Source organism: Agelaius phoeniceus, chromosome 2 (assembly GCF_051311805.1).
Source record: "Agelaius phoeniceus isolate bAgePho1 chromosome 2, bAgePho1.hap1, whole genome shotgun sequence".
Taxonomy (NCBI): domain Eukaryota; kingdom Metazoa; phylum Chordata; class Aves; order Passeriformes; family Icteridae; genus Agelaius; species Agelaius phoeniceus.
Genome location: NC_135266.1, coordinates 28412358 through 28434132, shown reverse-complemented (window position 1 = coordinate 28434132; position 21775 = coordinate 28412358). Strand labels below are relative to the sequence as shown.

General features: G+C 39.2%; 1 protein-coding gene across 1 annotated transcript in view; it reads left to right on the top strand.

Moving 5' to 3' along the window:
• LOC129117602 (pinopsin-like) overlaps positions 1–21775 on the top strand; it is a 75105-nt gene that overhangs the window by 44743 nt on the left and 8587 nt on the right. Inside the window, exon 3 of the mRNA XM_054628350.2 lies at positions 8340–8573. Within this exon, the coding sequence (XP_054484325.2) occupies positions 8340–8573 (234 nt within the window). The remainder of the gene's footprint in view (positions 1–8339; positions 8574–21775) is intronic.

Genomic DNA, 21775 nt, shown 5'->3' with positions numbered 1-21775 from the left:
GTATTTTTGGTATGATTCCTGTATTTTTCAAGATGTCAATTAGATGAGAGCTTTGAAAACACTTTGTATTTATATTCTTTGTAGGGTCTATAGGATTTGACAAGCAGATCCAAGCCCATCTATTAGGCCTATTTAAATATAAATAGCTACATGTCAAATCATACTCACACATCCCTAATGATTCCTTGCTTTATGTCAGCAGAAATTTTCAGGAAAGTGGGAGGGGAAGTCAGTAAAGTGTGGGAAAGTCCACCCTCTTCCCAGGAGAAAGGGTAACTGTAATTATGATTAGGAGTGCAGCTACCAATCCAGAGGAAAGCAAAGCTCGAGTTCTCACCCACATATGCTAGTCTGGTGAAAAGTATAATTAAATGTGAGTGGGAGCTTACATACCTGCAAAAATGGACCTAGGGGAATAGCCAAGTTCCATTTTCAGGGAAAACATTACCCTGACACTTTTTTTTTTTAAATTCACGCCCCAGATTCATAGAAAGTATTGATATTTAGAGTAGAAAAGGTTGTGGTTAATTTAATTCATGAGGTAAACAGGGCAGTGAGTAACACTTCCTTTTTCCTAACTTTCTTCTCCAAACTTGGATGATTCTGGTGTAAAAATTTTCACATAATTACAGAAATATGTGTGTGGGTGTGTGTGTATAGAATGAGTGTATTTTTATTTGTAAGATATATAGTGTGTGGTGTGTATATGTTTTTGCATAAATACAAATACATGTATATACATATTTCAAAATGTTATTTTTTGTCATTGATTGAAAACATTTTTCCTTTAGGTGCAGAAAAGTGTGCAGTCCATTTTCTATGTAGATGGTAGCATGTTGTAGTTTAGCATAAAGTAGCCTAGAAAGAAACCTGGGAAGAAATTTTACATCTGCCAGCTCATCTGTTGTTGAAGAGTTCAGCTTTATTAGTGATGTTGCATATAAACATTCTGCATTTTGCTGTCTCTGGAAGAAAGAACACAGAAACCAAGAAGGAATTAAGGTCTGACATTTTCCCTTCCTGCTTCAGAAATTCTTCAATGCAAAAAAAATCAACGTTAGCTTTAATTTTCTTTTCATTTTTACTTTCCTTTATTGTCAGCTGGGCTGTTCAGTCAGTCAAAGCCATCACAAATGTTTTTAAAACAACAGCAACAAAAACCCTAACCCAAACCAGAAGTTGGTTATTAAATTATTGGTTAAAATTATAATTTGTTGGCAAGCTTTTCAAGAAGAGGAATTTTAAACTAAATTACTGCCTTGATTTTCTGAAAGCAATCTCATCACTTTCCATCTTTATAATGGCAAGTTGTGTTGCAGAGCAGCAACATATGTAGGAATGTTATAATACAGATTCACATCTTCCTTGAGTTAAGGACTCCAGGGCTGGATGCAGCACTCCAGGTGGGCTCTCATGAGGGCAGAGGAGAGGAGGAAAATCACCTCCCCCAAGTTGCTGTCCAGTCCTCTTTTGATGCAGCCCAGGATGTATTTGGGCTTTCTAGACTGAGAGTGCACATTGCCAGCTTACATCCAGATTTTCATCTATGAGAACCCTGAATTCCTTTTCTGCAGGGATGGTCTCAAGGACTTTTCTCAGTCTGCATTAATTTTTGAGATTTCCCCAACCTGTGTGCAGCGCCTGGCATTTGGACTTGTTGAATTTCCAAAACTTAGTGTTTGGACAATGCTGTCAGTCATATGGTGTGATTATTGGAGCTGCCCTGTGCAAGAGCTGGAGTTGGACTTTGATGATCCTTTTAAGAGTATCTAATGCACTTCTCTTTCTAAAAACAAACTCTTAATGCAACGCAATTGAGAGCAAGCCTTTACACCTTTAATCTTCTCATGCACACTGATGCTGGAAAATCCACAATGAATAAAGAAAGTCAGGCTAAAACATGAATTATCAATGATGAGAGCGACACCATGAGCTCCTTGTTTAATATATGGGAATGTGTTCACTGTGATAGTCAAATTGCTGCTAAAAGCCCTTTAGGAGTAGAAAAAAAATCCTGCATCTAAGAGGATTAAGGTGTTCCTTAAGTCTGCCATAGAACTTGGCATGATTTTAGCATCAATAGCAGTTATACTTTAAGGGCACTGTACAAAGCTGTGAATTTTGTATTTAAAGCATCACTTCACCTTGAGGCATTAAGGCAGCTAATTCCCATTTCAATAACAAAAATTTACAATAAAACCAGTTTTCAGCTGATAAAATATCCTTCCTGTGGACTTAAATTCCTACACTTAACAGTGACATAAAATAATTAGCTATATGGCTCCGTGTGTGGTTTTATGGCTTCTGCCTTCTGTATTTTTTGCTATTACCTCATTATGTGGCCCCAGCTGAGCAAAATGCTCATGTGCATGTTTAAATCTCAGTTTGCTCACTGAATATATAAGTGTAAATGCTTTGTAGAGTCAAGGCCCATTGAATTCTAAGATGACCCAAAACAGATGTTTCTGTTCACTCTCCATTTCCACAGGACAATACATCTCTTCAGTGTTCACTTATTTTGAACTGAGCCACCTAACTGCTAACAAAGGAGGCATTTATTTTTTAAGCCAGTGAACCCTCTTTTTCCAGGATTGCCTATTTTAAACAACAAAGTATTTAATCCCCCTTATTATTAATATGTACAGTACTGGATCTGGGGTGGCTCACACTGAGAAATAGATTATTTGGAGAGTATGTTTCCTACAGCTATTTAGAGCTTTAGAGGTGTGGTTGTTTTTTTTCTCCTTTTTTTCATTGTTTTGCCTGAGGACAGAATCCACAGAGATGGAAGAGGAGAAAGCTCATCACAACTGACATTTCAGTCACTGCTTAGTCTGACTGCAAGGTTTAGTAGAGGTTTGTTCATACAAGTAAAACAAGGCCATTTCTGATTTTCTTTTTTTTTTGTTGTCTTACTTGACTGGTTCATGATGGAAGAAGAATGATGTTTTTCCGGCTTTTTCCTCTACTGCAGCTTTTGCATAAAAAGCCTAGATGCCTTCTGTTCATTTCAAGAAGCCAAAGCAGGCTAAATGTTCAAAGATTGGCAGACTTCCCTCAGATGGTAATGAATATTTTACTTATGTCTGGTTTTGGTAGTACTGTCGAATACTTGATCATGTCAAAACAAGCACTTATAGCTGATACTGAAAGATGCTGGTGGCAACAAACACTGCTGCTCATAGCCTTTTCTTCACGGTGCACTTCTGAAGTAGTGAAGTAAACATGGTTATATGAGTGTAAGATGCACAAATACAGATCCAGGAATAATGTATGAGCCGTGATGAAAAAAAGCCCTTTGTGCCCTGTTTCCATATTGCTTGTTTAGAGTGAGCTACATAAAGGATGTTTACAGCACCCACTATTTAGGTACACAGAGTATAGTAACTGATAATATTTTCTGTCTTAATAAATAGCTGGAGAAAGAGAAAGTGACTTGAAGAACAAAACATACAAGCAGGATCCCTGGTTTCTAAGATGTTATGATGTACATGGCCCCTGCTTGAAGTGGCTCTGAATGGTGCGTATTCTCTCAATCTAGTGGTTAGATGGATGGGGTGCCATATATTCTTCATAACCTTTCAAGATGTTCACAGCTGAAAATGGGTGCAGTTAGAATATGAAGGAAATGCTTTATGAGAAAAAGCACGTAGCTACATTAAGTAAGGAGGAGAGACTAGGGTAGATGTGACAAAGAAAACACAAGGGAATTCAAAACAGTCAGGTTAGATCTTCATCACTGAAGCTTCCCCTTCTTATCAGCTAACTTTGGCCCAGCTCCTTTGCCTTACATATGTAAAAAGCCCCAACTTGCCTATGGGTGATGGGACTATGATGGACTGACCAGATATGTGCCTCTGGCACTGTTGGCCTTGCAGCTGCCTCCAATCTCTGTGAACAAGCATTCAGGTCTTTCCTGGCACCTTCTTCTCAGTGGATCTAAGTGTCACCAGTATTCCCTTGGTCCCGTAAGTCATACCCAGATAAACCCAGAGAGAGCTGAGTAAGGGGCTGCAGTAAGTCAAACTTTTGGCTCTGGACCACAGGAAGGGGCAGACTGTCCCCTTGGGTAAGGAGCTGCTCAGGGCTCTTCTCCATATGAAGCTGTTTGATGGCTAAAAAAAATATTTAAAGCAGAAAATCCCCGACCAGAGGCAGGTAGCTGCTGTCTTCTTTTGTCTGGGCGTGAAAGCTGCAGTGTTTGGCCTGGCAAAAACCCATGGAGTCAGTTGTGGTTGCCAAATGGCTGCTACCTCAAGGAACAGGCTGACTGAACCTGTTGACTTGGACAGTGATAAGGTCTCAACTGACAGCCACAATGTCTAAATTGGGTAACCAGAACCTGTTACCTTAAAATCATCTCCTATGACCTACAGTCCTATTATTATCTCCCATACCACTGTAAAACAGTGTTTATGTGTTTGGAAGGTTTACTTGTTTTCTCCAAGGACAGACCCATTCTCTTTTCTCTTTAAGGAAAAGACAGACTTGTTCTCCTTAGAGGAAGTCAAGCTTCCTCTAGGTTATACCTTTTCTCTGGGTCCTTGTGGTGAAAGGCCCACACATTTGCCTGCATCCAGTTTAAAGGCTTTTCTCTCTCCTGGCAAATTACCTGTCACAACAGATATTTTGAATCCTTTTCTTTAATCTCCAACCTAACAATCTCCACATTTACAGCAAAAGCTCTTGGCATCTCTTTTTAATAAACTCCTCCATATCCACATTATAAGGTCACCTTGTCTTTGGTTTACCACCTCTCCAGATTTTCACCAGGGCTGTTGAAATTTTCTATGCTCTGCTCAGAGCTCCCCAATTTCATCTCTTCCAGAACATGGAATAGCAATGCAGCCCATCACTTGCTGAGTAATGTATCTGCTACATCTTGCCAGCTGCAGATGCAGCTTTTGAGGTCAACCAATCAATGTGTCACTTGTCCTCCTTCTGAGGACACTTCTACCATGCCAGCCTCCTCACTGAATGCCACCCTGGCTTCTCCCACACTCTGTGGCCTGTCACATCTAATTTATGTGCACAGCATGTTGCCCTAGTGATCTAAGTAGTGGTATTTTTGTGTCAGATTGACTTGAAAAAAGTGTTGGGTATATGTGAGATGCAGCATGGCTGCAGGGCAAATCCAGACCAGAGCTAATTGTGCCACTGTTACGCTCAGTGCCTGAGATTAGACAGGCTTGCCTCTTGCTGCCTCCAGCTGAGTTCTGAAAAGCAAAACATTTCTGCTACTTCCCAGGATGAAAGTAGGGGAGAAACACAATTTCCTTGCTAAAAACCCCTCAACAACCAATCCCCCAATCTTCTTTTCTTTAAATATAGTGGTTTCCCAACCTTTATATTGCTAAATTTGGCAGGAGATGATCTTTGTTTCAGAGAAAACAGCTGAATTTACAGCAAATCCTACATAAGTACAATCTGATCCCAATTTTTGGCCAGTATTTCTTGTACCACTTTAAAATGTGATTTGGATCTTCTAAGTATTTTAAATTCATATTATATATATCCTGTATGTTTGTACTTAGACAGAGATTCACAAGCTCAGCTATTCTAGAATATTATTTGAATTTATTTTTTTTTGTCATCACTATCTGATGCTCTTCTACCAGCTGGATATCCAGGGAGGCATTTCCATTTGACTACTGAAAATACAGTGTAGTAATTGTAAATTGTCCAGTAGTTTTAAAATAACAAATAGAATTATTTTAATGTTAAAATGTCTACTGCTTTTTCACCTGCAGAAGTGTAATCTTTCTGTAGGTTACATGAACCTGAGTTATATTTTGCTGGAGGCTTTCCAGTACCTATAAACAGAGAAATTTTAAAGGTAACGCCTTCTAAAGGTAGGCTGCAAAACTGCAAAGACAATTAAACCAAAAGTGTGAGGACAAATATGGTACATGATTTCAAAATTTCCCTTCCTATATAAATGATCTAAAGATGTGAAAGTGGAAGGATATATGCCAAAATCACATCCATAGCCACTCTACTTTTAGACATCTTTCCTTCCTTCATTTATGGTCTTTATTTTGTCTGTGCAGATGGCAAACTCTTGAAAACTCTTCAAGATACATATCTAAACACAGAACAAAAATGTGTTGCCTGATCCTTCTGTGTCTGTTGAAGATCTTCAGCTGTAGATGCCATGGCTAACTGGGGCTTTGCATTCCTGGGTTAATATTTAATTTGTAGCATAGCTGCAGCTCACATGGGATTCTTGATTCATCAGTCAGAGAAATTTCCTATTAGTCATTAAAAATTTAGTTCAAATAAGCAATACAGGATTGGACCATTATCTATTATTAATCCTTTTTTCAAGCTAAAGTAATTATAAAATAAACAGGTTGCAGTCTTATAAAAAATGTAGTCCCAAGTCTTCTCAGAAAGGAGAGACTTTATTTTGTTATTGCCTTTTTGTGGAAAATCATTAAAAAAGAGTCAGGAAAAACTTCTTAGTTTTGGGCAGGCAAAGTTAGTGTGTGTTTCATTTACAGGAACATTTCCACTGAAACTCCAGATAGAACCAAGCACTCTAGAAGCCTGGAGTCATAATGAAATAAAAAGAAACTGTAACCATATTACTTTGCCTTATACAGGCACTATATATATGTTTAACTCACAATCTGATACATAAACACATACATTATGCAAAAAGACCCATAATACATAGGGGTAGTAAAAGCTCTGTTTTCTTGGCATGCACAAGATATGTGTCAGGCAACAGCAAGTGACATTTGACTGGGATGGTTGGTGACTTCCACCTTTAACTGTCCTCTATTCATTTACCTGAATCAGTTTAAACCTATTGATTTAAAACTTTTTCTTTATTATTAGATTAAGTGAAGTTTGGATGTGTTCCATTACACAGAGCAGCTTTTTTGCTTATTTGTGTTTGTAGTTTTACATGTGCTTAATTCCCCTGGGTGCAATTTACTCTCAAGTGCTGCATTCAAGAAGCAAAAAGACCTTCAAATGGACATAAATTAGATTTGGCTGAGTACAAGGATCAATCAATATCGTTTAAACATTTGAATAGTTCCTGAAGTCCTGCTGGCACATCTGGGTTTGCTAAACACACACTGGGGTAAAGCTGAAGAATCAACTATAACCTCAGGAGACCAGTGTGCTGAGTTTCATCTAGAGTCAGTGGAGAGTCTCCAAAATTAACCTCCTTGCAGAGTTTGCTTTTGATTTTTAGGGAATGAGCATTCCTCACTGTTGCCACCAATGCACTCAGCTGCCCAAACAATGGAAGAGCATTCTGTAGCTGTCTACAGAAAAATGTATTCACACCAAGGCTTAAAAATAAAAGTTGGCTGTTATTTTAATGTTAAAGCTTTATCTTAGAGCTCTAGACTCCCAAAGGCATGATGCTTCAATCCAGAATAAGTTAAAGGAGAATAAATTTTGAAGCACAGATTATAAATACTTCCACAGTAGATTTGCCCACACACTGTAACTACTCACAAATTCATGGTTACAAGATAGATTCTTGTACCATCACTTTGAAACTGCCCATTTACATCTGCTTTTCCTGTTTAGCCAATTCTATTCCATTTCCCCAAAAAAACCAATGAACTACAATACTACAATGAATAAGCACTCAGCACACTTTTTTAAAGAGCACAAAAACCTGTATCTGATCATTATCAGGAGTGAAGCCCTTTTATCAAAATGGTTAAGTACCTGAAAGAAAAGTCTAGAAGGAATGAATCCTACCACTTAAAACTTGATCAAGTGATTCAGCAAGGCTTCTCTGGTCTCCCACTCCAAGTATGACCATGGCTAACACTATGCCAGGCCAGCTGAGGCTTTATCTAGGGTTGAAAATATCCAAGGACAGAGATACCAAGCACAGTCCCAGTGTTGCTCTGCTACTTCCACACCCTTTACAAGAAATACTTCTGGTGGTTCAGATGTGCGATGTAAAGCTTCTTAATCTCAAGCAAGTTCTGTGTATCGGCAGAATTTGAATGAAAGCATGGTACATTTACACAAAATTCCATACCTTAAAAGCAACTGCAGATGACTTAACATTTGTTTAGGACTAGATGCTTTGACGCCTTTCTATATTTGCTCCAACCTCCACTGGGACTCTGGTTTATGCTGGCATGCAGTGTGGTCTCTGCAAAGCTTCCCCTAGTGCCTGATGGAGATTATTAAAGTCTTTTCACTGCATTCAATCACTTTTGGGTTCACATTTGTTTTGCTTCTGGAACTACAGTGTTGATTGTTATTGCTGATCCAAGACCAATAGTCCCAAGTTGCTCATGCAGTCAATCCAACAGCTCTGCTTGTTAAATTTTATCTCTTTTTAAACCTCTCCTTAGGTTGGGAAAATCCACAAGAATGCTGCCCGCAAAAGAGAATACCACGTCCTGTTCATGGTGATCACTACAGTTATCTGTTACCTGGTGTGCTGGATTCCATATGGGGTTATAGCATTACTTGCAACATTTGGCAAGCCGGGTGCTGTGACCCCCATTACAAGCGTCATTCCTTCCATCCTAGCAAAAAGCAGCACTGTTTGCAATCCCATTATCTACATACTTATGAACAAGCAGGTAAGACATACATTATTTTTAAAGTGTATTTTCTTCAGGGTCCATCAGATATTCTTGACCATTGTGACTACCTGTCTTATAGATGTATCTTTAAGGACCTTGAAAGCTTGTGCAAACAATACTACTGTTTGCAAACAACGGCATATTGCTAGATAGGAAGAACAGAAAAATGTTAAAATGTTTGCTTTCTGAAATTGCTTGTGTTCTTCTGAGGGCACACTGGGTATTAGTTTGCATCCTTTAGAGTTAGTTGCCAAAAGCATTTACAAGAGGAATACTCAAACGTTTGGTGAGGTTAAAGAGTAGGGGGAAAAATGGACAAGGAGGCAAAGGGATTTCATGACCTTGAAAACAAAATAAAGGAGATCATTTGCAAATACCATTTTCATGATAGATCTCCTTGAAACTAAATATCATTGCAGTTACTGTTTTTGTGGACATCTACATCCTTACTGTTAAATTCACAGTTCAGCTACATGCCAAAATACATAATGAATTTTGTCTCATGAGCACCAAGGCATATTCTAAAATGCCTACATCCAGTTCAGGTCTCTCATTCCTGTAAATGCCATTGTCAGTACTCAAAAGTGAGCCTCCTAATGTTTCTGTGTTGACAAGTCTGACTCTAAAGTTGGATAATGGTAGATCTGGACGTTCTAAATTGTTTTGCAGTAGGAAATCTGAAAAAATATGCATAGTTTATGAAAACTTGTTTTTATTAGATTACATCTTGGAGGTTGTTCTCAGTTTTCTTTCCTCATTGTGTCCATTACAAAGCAAAGAAACACCCTTCATCTTTTCTTGCTCAGTGTATGCTGGAGCCCACCGTTAGTATTTATCAGCAGCACCAATATATTATCATGGAGCTGAGACAAGGGAAGAGTTAAATGTAACAGCCAAATATATTCAAGTTTTGCCACAGACTGAGATCATTCTTGGCTGTCTTCATCTAACCTAAATTTCTTAAACAATGAAAGAATCTACTCTTGAAATTTGAGGGGAAAATCTCAAGTAAGCTGTGAAACCTCCTTGAAATCAGAAGGAAAAAGTTCTGTTTCCTTCCCCAGGACCAGGGCTTCATTTCCAATGTCTAGTTTGAGCTGACATTGAAGTAAATAGAACATTCCATTTGATAAGTGTTAATGCTGAAGAAAACCAGTAACTTTTCCCCCTTTCCTTTTACAATTCTTATGAAAGCTTCTCAACAGCAGCATCTGTCTTGCTTCTTTATTCTCTGAGCACTTTGACTGAGGTCCTTGACTGAGAGATAATCTGATTGTGCTATGATCACTGGAGCAGGTTATATAATATTGATAACAGATACATTTTGGCATTGTCTTAACACATGGAGATGTGATGAGCCCCCCTGAAGGGGAGGCGCTTGGTCAGATTTGGGTTAGATACTTTTTACTAATCAAACCAAACTGACAGCTAATGTGCAGCATTAACCTGCAGCTCTCCTCTGCTGTGCCACTGTGTATTAGCAGTGAAAATAATTGTTTTTAACTGACACTGAGAAATGTGCTTTGCTCAAGAAGGTGAAACCCATCCTTTTGTCTGTTCCTTCTTTCAGAACAGGAACAATAGTAACACCCCCATACAATGCATCACTGGTGTTCTTGGCACCTCTGTAGTTGTTCTCACACTTGTAAATTTAACACCTCAGAAAAAGAAGTTGTTCATCTTCCTGGCACTCATCTTTCCTGGTCTTCATGCTTAGCTGAGAATTGTCACGGAAGGCTGGTGCCTCCCAACAGAGAAATTATCTGGTCTGCAGAAATTATCTGGTCTGCATTTTTCACAGTTCTCTGTTTGCAGATGTGAGGTACCACAGTACAGTATTTACTCCTGCCCCTTTAAAAATACACAGAACATATGGCATAATTTTAAACTCTCTATGTATAAGTCTTTTTGCTCTGGGAAATGCCCCAAAGATTGGAAAATGGTGTTGGTTCACTGCAGTTGTAGTGTAAGCTTCCAGCTGCCATAAATCCAGCTGTCATAAATCTCTGCAGAGTATTGTGGAACCATCAGGCTCTGAGTCAGCTTTAAAACTCATCCTACAGAGCACATCTTTAAATTAACTCTCAAGCAGTCCCTGAGTCACTTTCATGATCCTGGAAATCTAGAAAAATAGTTTTGTCTTTGGCATTGCCTACTGCACTGACCTGAGGTGGTAAATCACTGAGGAAAATAGTGAGTTTCTTTCCAGCTGCAGGAACTTCCTCAGATGGGATGGCATGAGGAATGCTGCTGTCCTTCTTCCTGTGCTGCATTGTTTAAACTGGAGTGTTACTAGGCTTATAACATGCCAGGCAGACATCAAGATTCACTGACATAACTAAAGTACTAAACTTCCTGAGACCAAATGATGTTGGGGTGAAGCTGGAAGAGACAAGTAGTGGAGATCCCTTTTTCCCTGTTCTCTCTTTATGGAAGGCTCTTTTGGCCCTTGGCAATATGACTGTTTGTGCCTGGGGCAGCTTCCCCAAGGGTCAGATCCCAAAAAGGCAGCACACAGCTAAGCAGCTGGGCAAGGTCAGCCTGCACTTTCAGTGCATCAGTCCTTTATAATTATATTGTTAATGTAGTTGTGCAGATTTTGTTTCATCTTCTCCTACATCTCTCAGTGTATTTTATTCCCATCACACATCCCTGTCAAGTTCCCATTGTTCAAACTTCCACCCATGCAGCCACCCCAAACAGATTTTTAATGACAGCTCTGACTATCTTCCTTTCACCATGATGGTGCTGACAGAACCCTGCTCTTTCACATGTTACATGCAAGCAAGTATTACACATTCACTTGGGAGATGTGGAGTTTCTCTGTAGCCACGGGTTTGCTGCTGAGGAGGTGGTCACTGGGAGAATCCTGCTGTTGTGTGTTCCACAGAACAGCATGGGAACCCCAACATGGAAGTGCTTTCTGGCTGGTATAACTGTGCATGTGGTCATACTGCACTAAGAAACAGGGATTATTAGCTGGATAGCCTAATGGTGTGGCAGATTCAGAGGTTAACCTTGTTTTTACGTACCAGAAATTAATTTTTTATTGACATAGAAGTCAATATACTAATAAAAAGTGTTCAAGAAGGTGTGGTTACAGATGAGATCACAATGAGATTGAGTGAATCTCCAGTCATTTCACAAAATTTGAAGATGGCACTCAGAGAAAATAGGAATTTGCTGCATTGCTACTGACAGCCAAATTTAAGTTTAAACCTGTATCACTTATAGATCTAGAGAACCAATTGTTTGAAAACCATAGATGAGATTACAAGTCACAATCTTTGCTGAAGCAAAATATCTTTGTTTCCCTGCAGCTCGTGTGCTTTACACTAATTTCTTTCACATTTTTTGTTGCTCAGATATTGCACCTAAGTCTCCCTGGGCTGCTGAAACTCAGGCTAGCACATCTAATACTCTGTTGCATATTACAATTGGATAAAAGGTCTACTCACACCATGTGATCAGTAATGTGCTATTTCTGGTGTCAGAAAGTGCCTCTGAGCAAAATAAGGAGGGACAGTGTGAGGAAAGGGATGTATTAAATGTGAATATAAGTCCCTGATTAGTGATTTGATTTCTAGTGTCTGTCTTCTTGTATTAAAATCATTGCAATTTTAAAAAATAGGTGACCCTTTCATTTTCCCCAAGGATCTTGAGAAGTGATGCTCAAAAAAATATACACACTTACTTGAAAGTCATTACTACTGTGACCTTTCCAAATTTATCATGTAACAGAGCATGATGGGTAAAGGAGAAATTAAGGAGAAATAATGGTAAAACTAAGATTTTTTTTTTTTCTGAAGAGATTTGAAAAATAATGATAATGATGTACTTAGGGAGTGTTCCTCAATGGGACCGAGCTCAACATGACACATCAGACACCTCCCAGGTGCCTCTGCTGTGGCTCTGACAGTCCCCAGGAAGCTATGCCACCTCCTCTTACCTAATGACTGCCTTGTTGCTCAGGCCAGCCTCCTCTTCCAGGGCCTTCGTGGAACTTCCCAACTGCCCAACAGATGAATAATAAAGAGTTTTTCTGTCCATAATAATAATAGTCTATTTGTTCTCTATATATGCAGTTTTCTAGCACCCCTTTTCAATCCTTCTTCATCTTACCTTTTGCACTGAACAGGGAGAAATGCAGATGAGCTTTGGGAAAGGGAGATACACATGACCATGATAAAAATAAATTAAATAACCTTAACATTCCTCCACTGGCTGTTATAACAGCTGTATTTTCAGTCATTTTTCATGGCGTATTTTGCAGTTTTCAGTATTTCCAACAAAAGGTAATGGCTAACTTTTAAAACTGGAGGACTATGTGTGTAAGTTAAGAGTGTATTTTATAATACACTGCTAACTTGCTCGTTTTCATGTTTGGAAAGATAAGATATTTTAGCTGTGTGAGAACACAGAACTACAGATCCAGAACGACAGTATCCAATTCAGGCACAATTGTGCCAAATTTCATTTTATACACAACTGGGACACATCTGTTAAGTCCTGAAAAGAGTCCTTGTTTGCTTAGTTCAAACCTTTCAGAGGTTTGTGGAGTTACCATAGAATTTATTATCTTGTTATAATTTTTCATTAAAATTCACTTAGATTTCAATACTCGTGATCTGCCATTTTTTTCCTTCTTTCACTGGTAGCTAAGCTATCTTTGAGTAATTAATAGTTGAAATAGAATGGCACACCCAAGCTCTTCAGTTGAAAATAGGTCAAGTCAAAATGATCTCTTACTGCAGAATACTCTACTATAGTACAGCTCAGAAATATTTTGACTTTATTTCTCTGCCAACATGTAGTGTTATGACTTTCTAAAGCAGAGGGGCAAAGAGAAAAAAGGTCTCAAGGGCACCTTTGCTGCTGTCATAAGGTATAATTGCATTTCACACAGTAAGTTTTAAATTACCTTATGAATTTCTTTGCAGCTTATGACAAAAAAATCAGTTCAGGTAAATAACTTGGGCATTTAACTAGGGCTCCAAGCAACCCCAGCCAGACTTCATGCTGCCCCAGGCTATGTCCTTTGATACATCCTGTCTATGTTGACATGTTCTGCCTGTCCTGGACTGGCTTCAATATCACAGAAGGGTTTAGAACTTTCTTCTTTTAGACCCAGGGCAAAACTAGGAACAGGAAGACAGACCACCTCTTAGGCAAGCAAAATACTGAATAAAGTTGAAAACTAATGCAGGTGAGTGATGAAGAGGAATACAGGCCAAGTACGTGTTTTAAACAATATAATGATTTTCACTTTGTGGATAGGGAATGCATTAATAGAAATGAAATCCAGTTAAAATATCCTTTTTCTGGAAGGCAGAGAAAGTGAAGGACAGCAATATCTCTTTAAATCTTATTTTAAACAGGACCTAATATGTTAATGTCCCTTCCTGTATTGATCTTTTAATAGCAAGAGAGATACATGAGGCTTCACAGAAGTGGGAAGAGACCTCCACATTACACAAGGAAAAAAATGGGTCAGAAATCAAGGGGAAAATGCAGTGAGCAGAGTTTGTAGCAAAGATGATGGGAACCTTTTGTGGTCCATATCCACTCTGCAAAAGAAGACAGGCATTTCTGAGAGAAGAGAGGAGACTCCAAAGAGGTTCAGCTGAGGTGTTGAATTTGAAGTGACTAGCACAGCAAAAAGAGAGAAGGAGGGCCCAATAATGGTTGGCCTCCTCATCATGGACATAAGAGGATTGCATGCACCCTCAGATGACACCAAACCAAGTGATGCCCTTTATGTCCTTGAGGAAAGAGATGCCACCCATGGGCATCTTTACAGGCTTGAGGAGTGAGCCTGAGCAAATGCTCAGTTGAAGTTGAAGTTGAAAGAGGTCAAGGGCAAGGTCCTGCACCTGGGTCAGGGCAAGCCCCAGTATCCATACAGAATGGGGAATTAAAGGACTGAGAGCAGCCCCATGGAGAAGGACCTGGCAGTATTGGGGAGTGAAAAGGTGCACATGGCCTGTCAATGTGAGCTTGCAGCTTGCAGCCCAGAAACCCAATTGTATCTTGGGTTATCTGGCCAGCACAGCCCTCTACCCTGCTCTGCTGAGGCTCCACCTTTGATACTGCATTCCAGCTCTGGGCTCCCAGCACAGGAAAGACCTGCTGGAGCAAGTCCAGAATAGGGTCATAATAACAGTCAGAGAGCTGAAAGTCTTCTCCAGTGAAGAAAGGCTTCAGTTTGTGTTGCTCAGCATGGAGTAGAGAAGGCTTGGAGGAAATCTTGTGGTTTTTCAATACTTAGAAGGGGCTTATAAGGAAGACAGATGGAGACTTTTCACCTGGGTCTGCAGTGACAGTAAAAGGGCAATGCTTTTGAACTAAAAGAAGGTAGATTTATACTTTTTTTTTTTTTTTTTTTTTTTCATCAAAGAGGATAATAAGACAGGTTGTCCAGTGTGGATACCCTGAATTGTTCAAGGCCAGGCTGGACAGGGCTTTGAGAAACACAATCCTGTGAAAGATGTCCCTGCCCATGGCAGGGTGGTTGGAACTAGATGATCTTTAGAGGTCCCTTCCAACCCAACCCATGATAACAGTCTGTGATACAGGAAGTAATCTTTTCATATAACATGTGAATAGGTTTTTCTTGTCTCTTCCACTTATTCTCTAAACCTGGACGGACTAACCTATTTCTTCAAAGGTTTAAGTGATCAGTGTAATTTAGAATTAGCCCCCTAGATATGATGCAGGTAAGCATTTTGTTATATTTGGACCAGCCAAATTTCAAAACAAAAGTATAGCTGTATCTCAGTTTAAGAAGTCATGTGCACTCTAGTGCATCTTCATTGTGATTAGCTTAGAGAAGTGTGAACATTGCCTCAACTGCTTCCTGACAACCTTGTAGGCCATGCTGGTCAATAGAAGGGATCAGAGTCACACTAACCCTAGTGGAGACAGGGAAATAAATCAGCATAAACTGCAGTGATTGAATGACAGGATATTTACATTGCTGCCTGTTTGAGGGCTAGCAAGGAAGTAGCTGTATGGGAAGACTTGACCTCTAGAGTCATTGTCACTACCTAAAAGGCAACAAAACAACAAACTGTTTAAGGATTCAGATAAATTGTATGGTGACACATCTCAAATTTTCTCCAGTACAGGAAAAACAGCTTCAGTCAAATGGTTTGCCCTTGCCTACCATGATCAGCCTACAGTTGTGCTGGCAGTTTCAGAACTTCATTTACAACCAGCTGTTTTTCATACACTTCCACCTATAACACTAAACCTGAAGGATAGATTGATAGATAAATGGAAATTTCCAGTATTCAGAGCTTACTGTAGAGCAAGAAATGTGGTATGTTCACAGCTAAAAGAAAGGTGTGAGGGTTTTTGTAAGCAAGGTCCCTTGGTAGTCTCATTGCTCTTGCAAGTGGAAATCACAGGAAGCTCAGCCAAAGTGGTGTTTCTTTGCTGGCTTCACAGGTACATCTGTCCTCAAGGGAGAGTCTAGATGGTCAAGAGCTCATCCAGTCCTAAGAGAAATACAGGGGGGGAAAAGGATGAAATATGAGCAATTGTGCTGTTTCTCACTTTCCATTACTTCAGTGTGATCTAGAAGTTGGGTGAAAGCTCTTGGCAGTTAAGTTTTTTTTCTGAACTGATTTCCAAGTTTGGTGTGGACAGTTAAAGTCCTACAAAGGCATATGTGATCCACAGGTAATCTAAACTTGAGCTACTCTTCAAAATGGCATTGCCAAGCCACACTGAATGGATGTCACAGGATCTTCTGTTGGAGTGGTCTAAACTGCAATGGCAGTCAGGGATCAGAATCAATTTTAGCCCACATCTTGGTTTGATTAAGGTCAAGCATTTATTTAGCCTCAGGATTCCCCATTTCAATTCTAATATTCCTGGTTTTCTATAATATGTCTAATGTTATATTTTATAAGTAGGACTCCAGTTAAGCATTTGGTACTACTTACCACTTCAAGGCTGAGTACAAGCACAGGTCAGGTGAAGAAAACAGAATGCAACATTCTGTAATGCAGTGCAATGCAGCATATTAGATAAACAAAGATTTTAGTTGCTTTATGACAACAATCAAATTCAACAGATGAAAAAATATTGAAAAAGTAAGCGCAACCCTGGCAGTGACAGTCTCTCATTTTCCTCTCCTGTTCAATAACTGAGTAATCTTTTGTCATATGGTAGTGGCATAATACTAAAATTTTATTCAGAGCATGACATTTTTTTCTACATATTGTGTCAATTGAGATTACTTCTCAGAGTTTTACTGTGTGTACCAGGCATATCTTTGCAGTCATGTATCTTTCTAAGAATTGAAGCAGCAATTGTTTCAGATTAGAGGGACGGAGAAAAACAAAATGGGTTTTCCTAGACAGAGAATATTTTTCAGCATTTATGTAACCTCCACTAAATAAATATTTTTAATTGAGTTAATCCTTGTATCCTTGTGAAGCATATGATTACCATCATCCTAGTCTTACAGCAGGAGAAATTTGAGGATTAAAAGTTAGATTAGTGCTCAGACCCTCACAAACTTGCTTGACAATTCTAATTCAAATCTGTAAAACTTTATTTTATGATTTTATCCTGATGTCCTTCTTCTTCCAGGGCAAAAAATCTGCTGTACTCAAAGAAATAATCATTGCCACAGTATGGAAAGTACAATATTAAACTGTACTGGTCCTGTAATTCATTAGAATAACCCCCTTTTCTTTATAAATGGCATCATTTAATGCAATTCAGAAATCTGACTGTGTCCAAATGAAAATAAATTTGAAGGATCACTGTCTTTTGAAGTAGAAGCTATTACAGAGCTTTGTTCCCCTGATGTTTAGTATAATAACTGCTCTCAAATTAAATGTATTTGTATCTAGTTTATAAATCTGTATTTTTCAAAAAGCCCTTCTTCTTTGGTAGTTGTCTTTTCCTCATACTGGGATACCATAAACAGATCACTTTCTACCCCCACATTGATAGTGTGAACTAGTTTAGTTCTTTTCATAATTTCATGTTCAAAACCAATATTCAAACTATAATTTTGGTAGTCATGCTTGGAACTGGGTATTTAATTTGGGAAACTTTTTAGGTATTCACTGGATGTTAATAGAGACCAAACACCTCACTGTAGTAGGAGTTATCTTGCTTCTGTCTTGTTTGCAGTGTCTAACTCTCTTGATTATTATTATCATCTTCGGAATCTGAACTGAAAACAAGAACATCGGCTCTTCAGTGGCCTCTTAAATCCCCTTATCTAAATTAGAATCAGATTTTCAGAAATGGGTGTATAGAAATATACACAAGAGGTCTGCTACATAAGGAACAACCATTGCATGCTGCGTACTTTACAGATGACCTTGCTGCAGATGTAATGTTCAAACCCTGCAGGGAAAACACTTACTCAAGACCTTACAACTCACCCAAGGCTTTACAGGACTTCTCTGTTTGCTGGCTTTAGGCCAATAGAAATTCACTACAAGCAGGATTCAAAGGTCAATTTGTCTTCCTTTTCACCTTCACCACTCTTCACCTCTCTCACAGCAAGCACCAGCTTGGAATCAAGGAATTTCTATGTGAATTAGAAAACAAAAACCAGGCATGTTTGCCATTGTTAGTCAATGTCATAGTAAAGCATTTTTTCAGCATGAAATGTGGCTTCTTCAATATTAGAGAAGCTGTTAATTTGGCCAATTTTATTTTCAGTGGGGAAAAAAAGGACATTTCAGCCCAGATCGCCATGCTTAAGTTTCTACACCTTGCATCTTGTCAAAAGTATCTACTTTTGAAGGAAAACAGTATCCTTCACCCAGCAGATCAAGCTCTCTTACCAGACTGCATCCCTCATATGGCTCAGCAGTGGCTCAGTGAAGGGGAGGTAATGCAGTGAAATGGAGCCCAGCCCAGTGATCTAATTTATAGGGGGGCAGTCAGAATGAAGTTGAACTACAGATCCATAAAGACATCTACATGTAACTGGATATTTTAAGTCTCCAGTTTTGTCTGGAAGTTTTTGATGATTTGTTTTGGTTTTGTTCAATATGAAAAAGAAATTACAGAAGAATTAAAAATTCTGTCAGAAGAGAAATTCTGATTTCTCAGCCCAATGGGTTCTGTTATTGCATTACCCACACATAAAACCAAATGACTGGTACAAAAACACAGTCACAAATCAAGCCCCTCTCAGTAATTTCTAATTCTGCCTTGGGTAAAATCAATACCTAATTGCCTGCAAACCAAGATAAAAGTAAAACCCAGGGAAGACTTAGTCCTCATCCTTTATACCCACCACTTACTGGACTGCAGCTCTCATTTCTTGATCAAGTATTAAGTGCCCTCATCCAGCAGTAGAATGCTTATCTGGCAATTAAAAGGTTCTTCCAGCATTCCCATATCAGAGAACTTCCTGTATCTCATTTGTAGCAATTGATGGAAATGTAATTTTGGGCAACAGAAGTAACAGGGCAGGTAGTCAGGAAATCTAGGGGAGGAAGAGGCTTTTAAGGACCTATGTTCTAGCCAGAGGTAGAATTAATTAGTGCCAAGGAAGAAGAATCAGTAGGTAAAATGTCCAAGAGCTGCTGAAGTTTCTGTGTGTGTGTGAGTTAAAAGAACGCAAGAGTGACCAACACTCTAGCAAAAAGACACTGAGAAATTCATAAGAGAAGATAGCCATTGGTATTTTAGTACAAAAATAACCTCATGGAAAGAACACTTTGGATTTCCTTGTGCAGTGTTCTGGGCTTCAGCCTTAATGAAACTCTGTAGGGAACATCTGGAAGATCTGCTTTCCCTAAATGTGTTACATAGCCAAAGACAGGCAGTTCATAACCTACTCCCCCAAAAAGAAAACCACCCAATCACAAACACCACCGCCCCCCCCGCCCCAACACAATAAGATCACATTTTTACAAAAATTTAATAATGTACTATATTCATAGCAAGATTGGGGCAGCAATATACCAGGATAAACCAATCACAGTCAGCTGCAGTCTTCATTTTAATCCATTAGAGCTGATCTCATCGGCAGTAGGGCTGGGCCTGGGGGTAGACCTCTGGCACTTTCAGCTTGCCCAAGACACATGTTGCGTGTTTCTTGCCTTAATTTGCCAAAAATTTTTAATTTGGCAAATGAAAAATTGACATTTTGCTTGTCTCAGTCCAAAGTGTAGATACTTTAGACTGAGAATGCTGCCTAGTTAGCAGAACATCAGACAACTCACAAGTCATGAACTCTAACTTCTTGGGGCACGTTCATGTTGTGCTTCCTATAACTGCTATCACCAAACAAAAAGATAAAGATAAAAAAAATGATCTTAAAAGATAAAACAAAGTCTTTTAGATTTACACAAACCAAAACAATCCAGAATTGCCCAAAGCTCTTCCATTAACAACATTCCCACCCCCTACCCTGAGGGCCTCACTTCCACAGGAGACATACCTGCTGCACACGGTGGCAGTGCAGGATGCAGCCAATACAACCTATACAGCAGTGCTCTAGGAATGAGGGTAGAAAACAACTACTGTTTAGAAGGTGGGGCAGTAAAATATTTTAATCAGGCAGCTCAGTTGCAGTCAGACAACTGACTGGGAGCAAGGTAATTAACAGCAGCTGACACAGCCTGGAGTCAGCACTGGCAGTAGTTTTCCCCTCTGGCTGCTTCCATAAAACCAAGGCACCTGTGATGCCTGTTGTCTGCCCTCAATAACCCTCAGGGTCCTGGAGTCCTCTCACAAGCTTATAAGGAATTATTGCTACAGTAATTATCCCCTACCTGTCAGCATCTTGGAACCAAGTAGAAATTTGATTTGTATTTGTCTGTGTGCAGAAACAGGTCACCAGAGGAAATTAGTTGTCTTATTTCAGTTATACAGATGACTATAAGCACAGGGAGGAGGTTGTTCAGAATGTAGCACTGTAACCCTGTTAGTCTTTTCTCAGTTAAATTTATAGGATTCATTTGTTTACAAAGAAGCTGAACTCCAGCAGAAGTCTGTTGTTAGCTCTTTTTAAGATCACATCCCAGCACACTAAACCTGATAGCAGCAATACAAGCACCAACAGATGAGTTGGGTTTCTTTCAAAGGTGCAGAAAAAAACATAAGAGAACAAAATGCCAAACCCAAGTGACTATTAGGAAGAAGCAACAGTCCTGCCTATCTGTTACAGTACATCTTCTAGCTGTTTCTTTCTGTTTTCTTGGTGTCTTTCATAATTCCTTGTCTCTCTGGACCTCTATTTAATAATCTCTAAGAATCCAGCAATCAGACCAGCAATGATTCCCCCTGTGATCTGTCACAACCTACTTGTGCTGCCAGTCTTCTGCTGGCTATTCTGCCACCAGTTTAAAAAAACCCACTATATTACTGCATTATAATACTTCTCAGTTAGTTTAATATAATCAGTTAATATTTTTATCAAACTAAATATGCATTTACTTAGCTTAATTTTAGGAAAAGGAAATAACAGGGCTTACTTGCCTTGGTTATTAAGGCATGAAGACTTGGGGTCAGAGTATACTTCCATAACAGTACTGCCATTTCCTTGAAGGGCAGTCTTTGGAGTAACTTACTGTGTAAGAAAGTAGAATCTAAAAAACAAGGAAGGATACCTATATGGAGTAGACATTGGTAAATTTTGGGGTGCAGCAGATAAATCCATGCTATTCTGATGAAGCAATCAAATTTTTCACCTTGGAAAGACCAAGATACCAGGAAAGCTAGAACATAAGTCCTGGAAAACAAACCATAGGTGCTAGTGCTCTGTTCACACTGCTTGATGCAGTCCCACAGTAAGATACTGTTTAATCATTGCTGCAGGTACAGTTACCTGCAGAAGATGGTGGATGTGATTATAGTAAAAGACTGAGTCCTTCCTTGCTTGACTAGCTGTTTTTATCACAGTATCACAGAATAGTTTGGGTTGGAAGCTCACTTTTAAAGCTCATCTGGTCCTACCCCCCTGCAATTATTAGGACCTTCTTCAACTCAGGTTGTTCAAAATCCCATCCAATCTGACCATGAATATTTCCAGGCATAGGGCACCTACCACCTCTCTGGACAACCTGTTACAGTGTTCCACCGTGCTCATCATAAAAAATTTCTTTCTTGTATCTAGTCGAAATCTACCCTATTTTAGATTAAAACCATTACTCCTTGTCCTACTGCTACAGGCCCTACTAAAAAGCCTGTCCCATCTCTCTTGTAAGTCC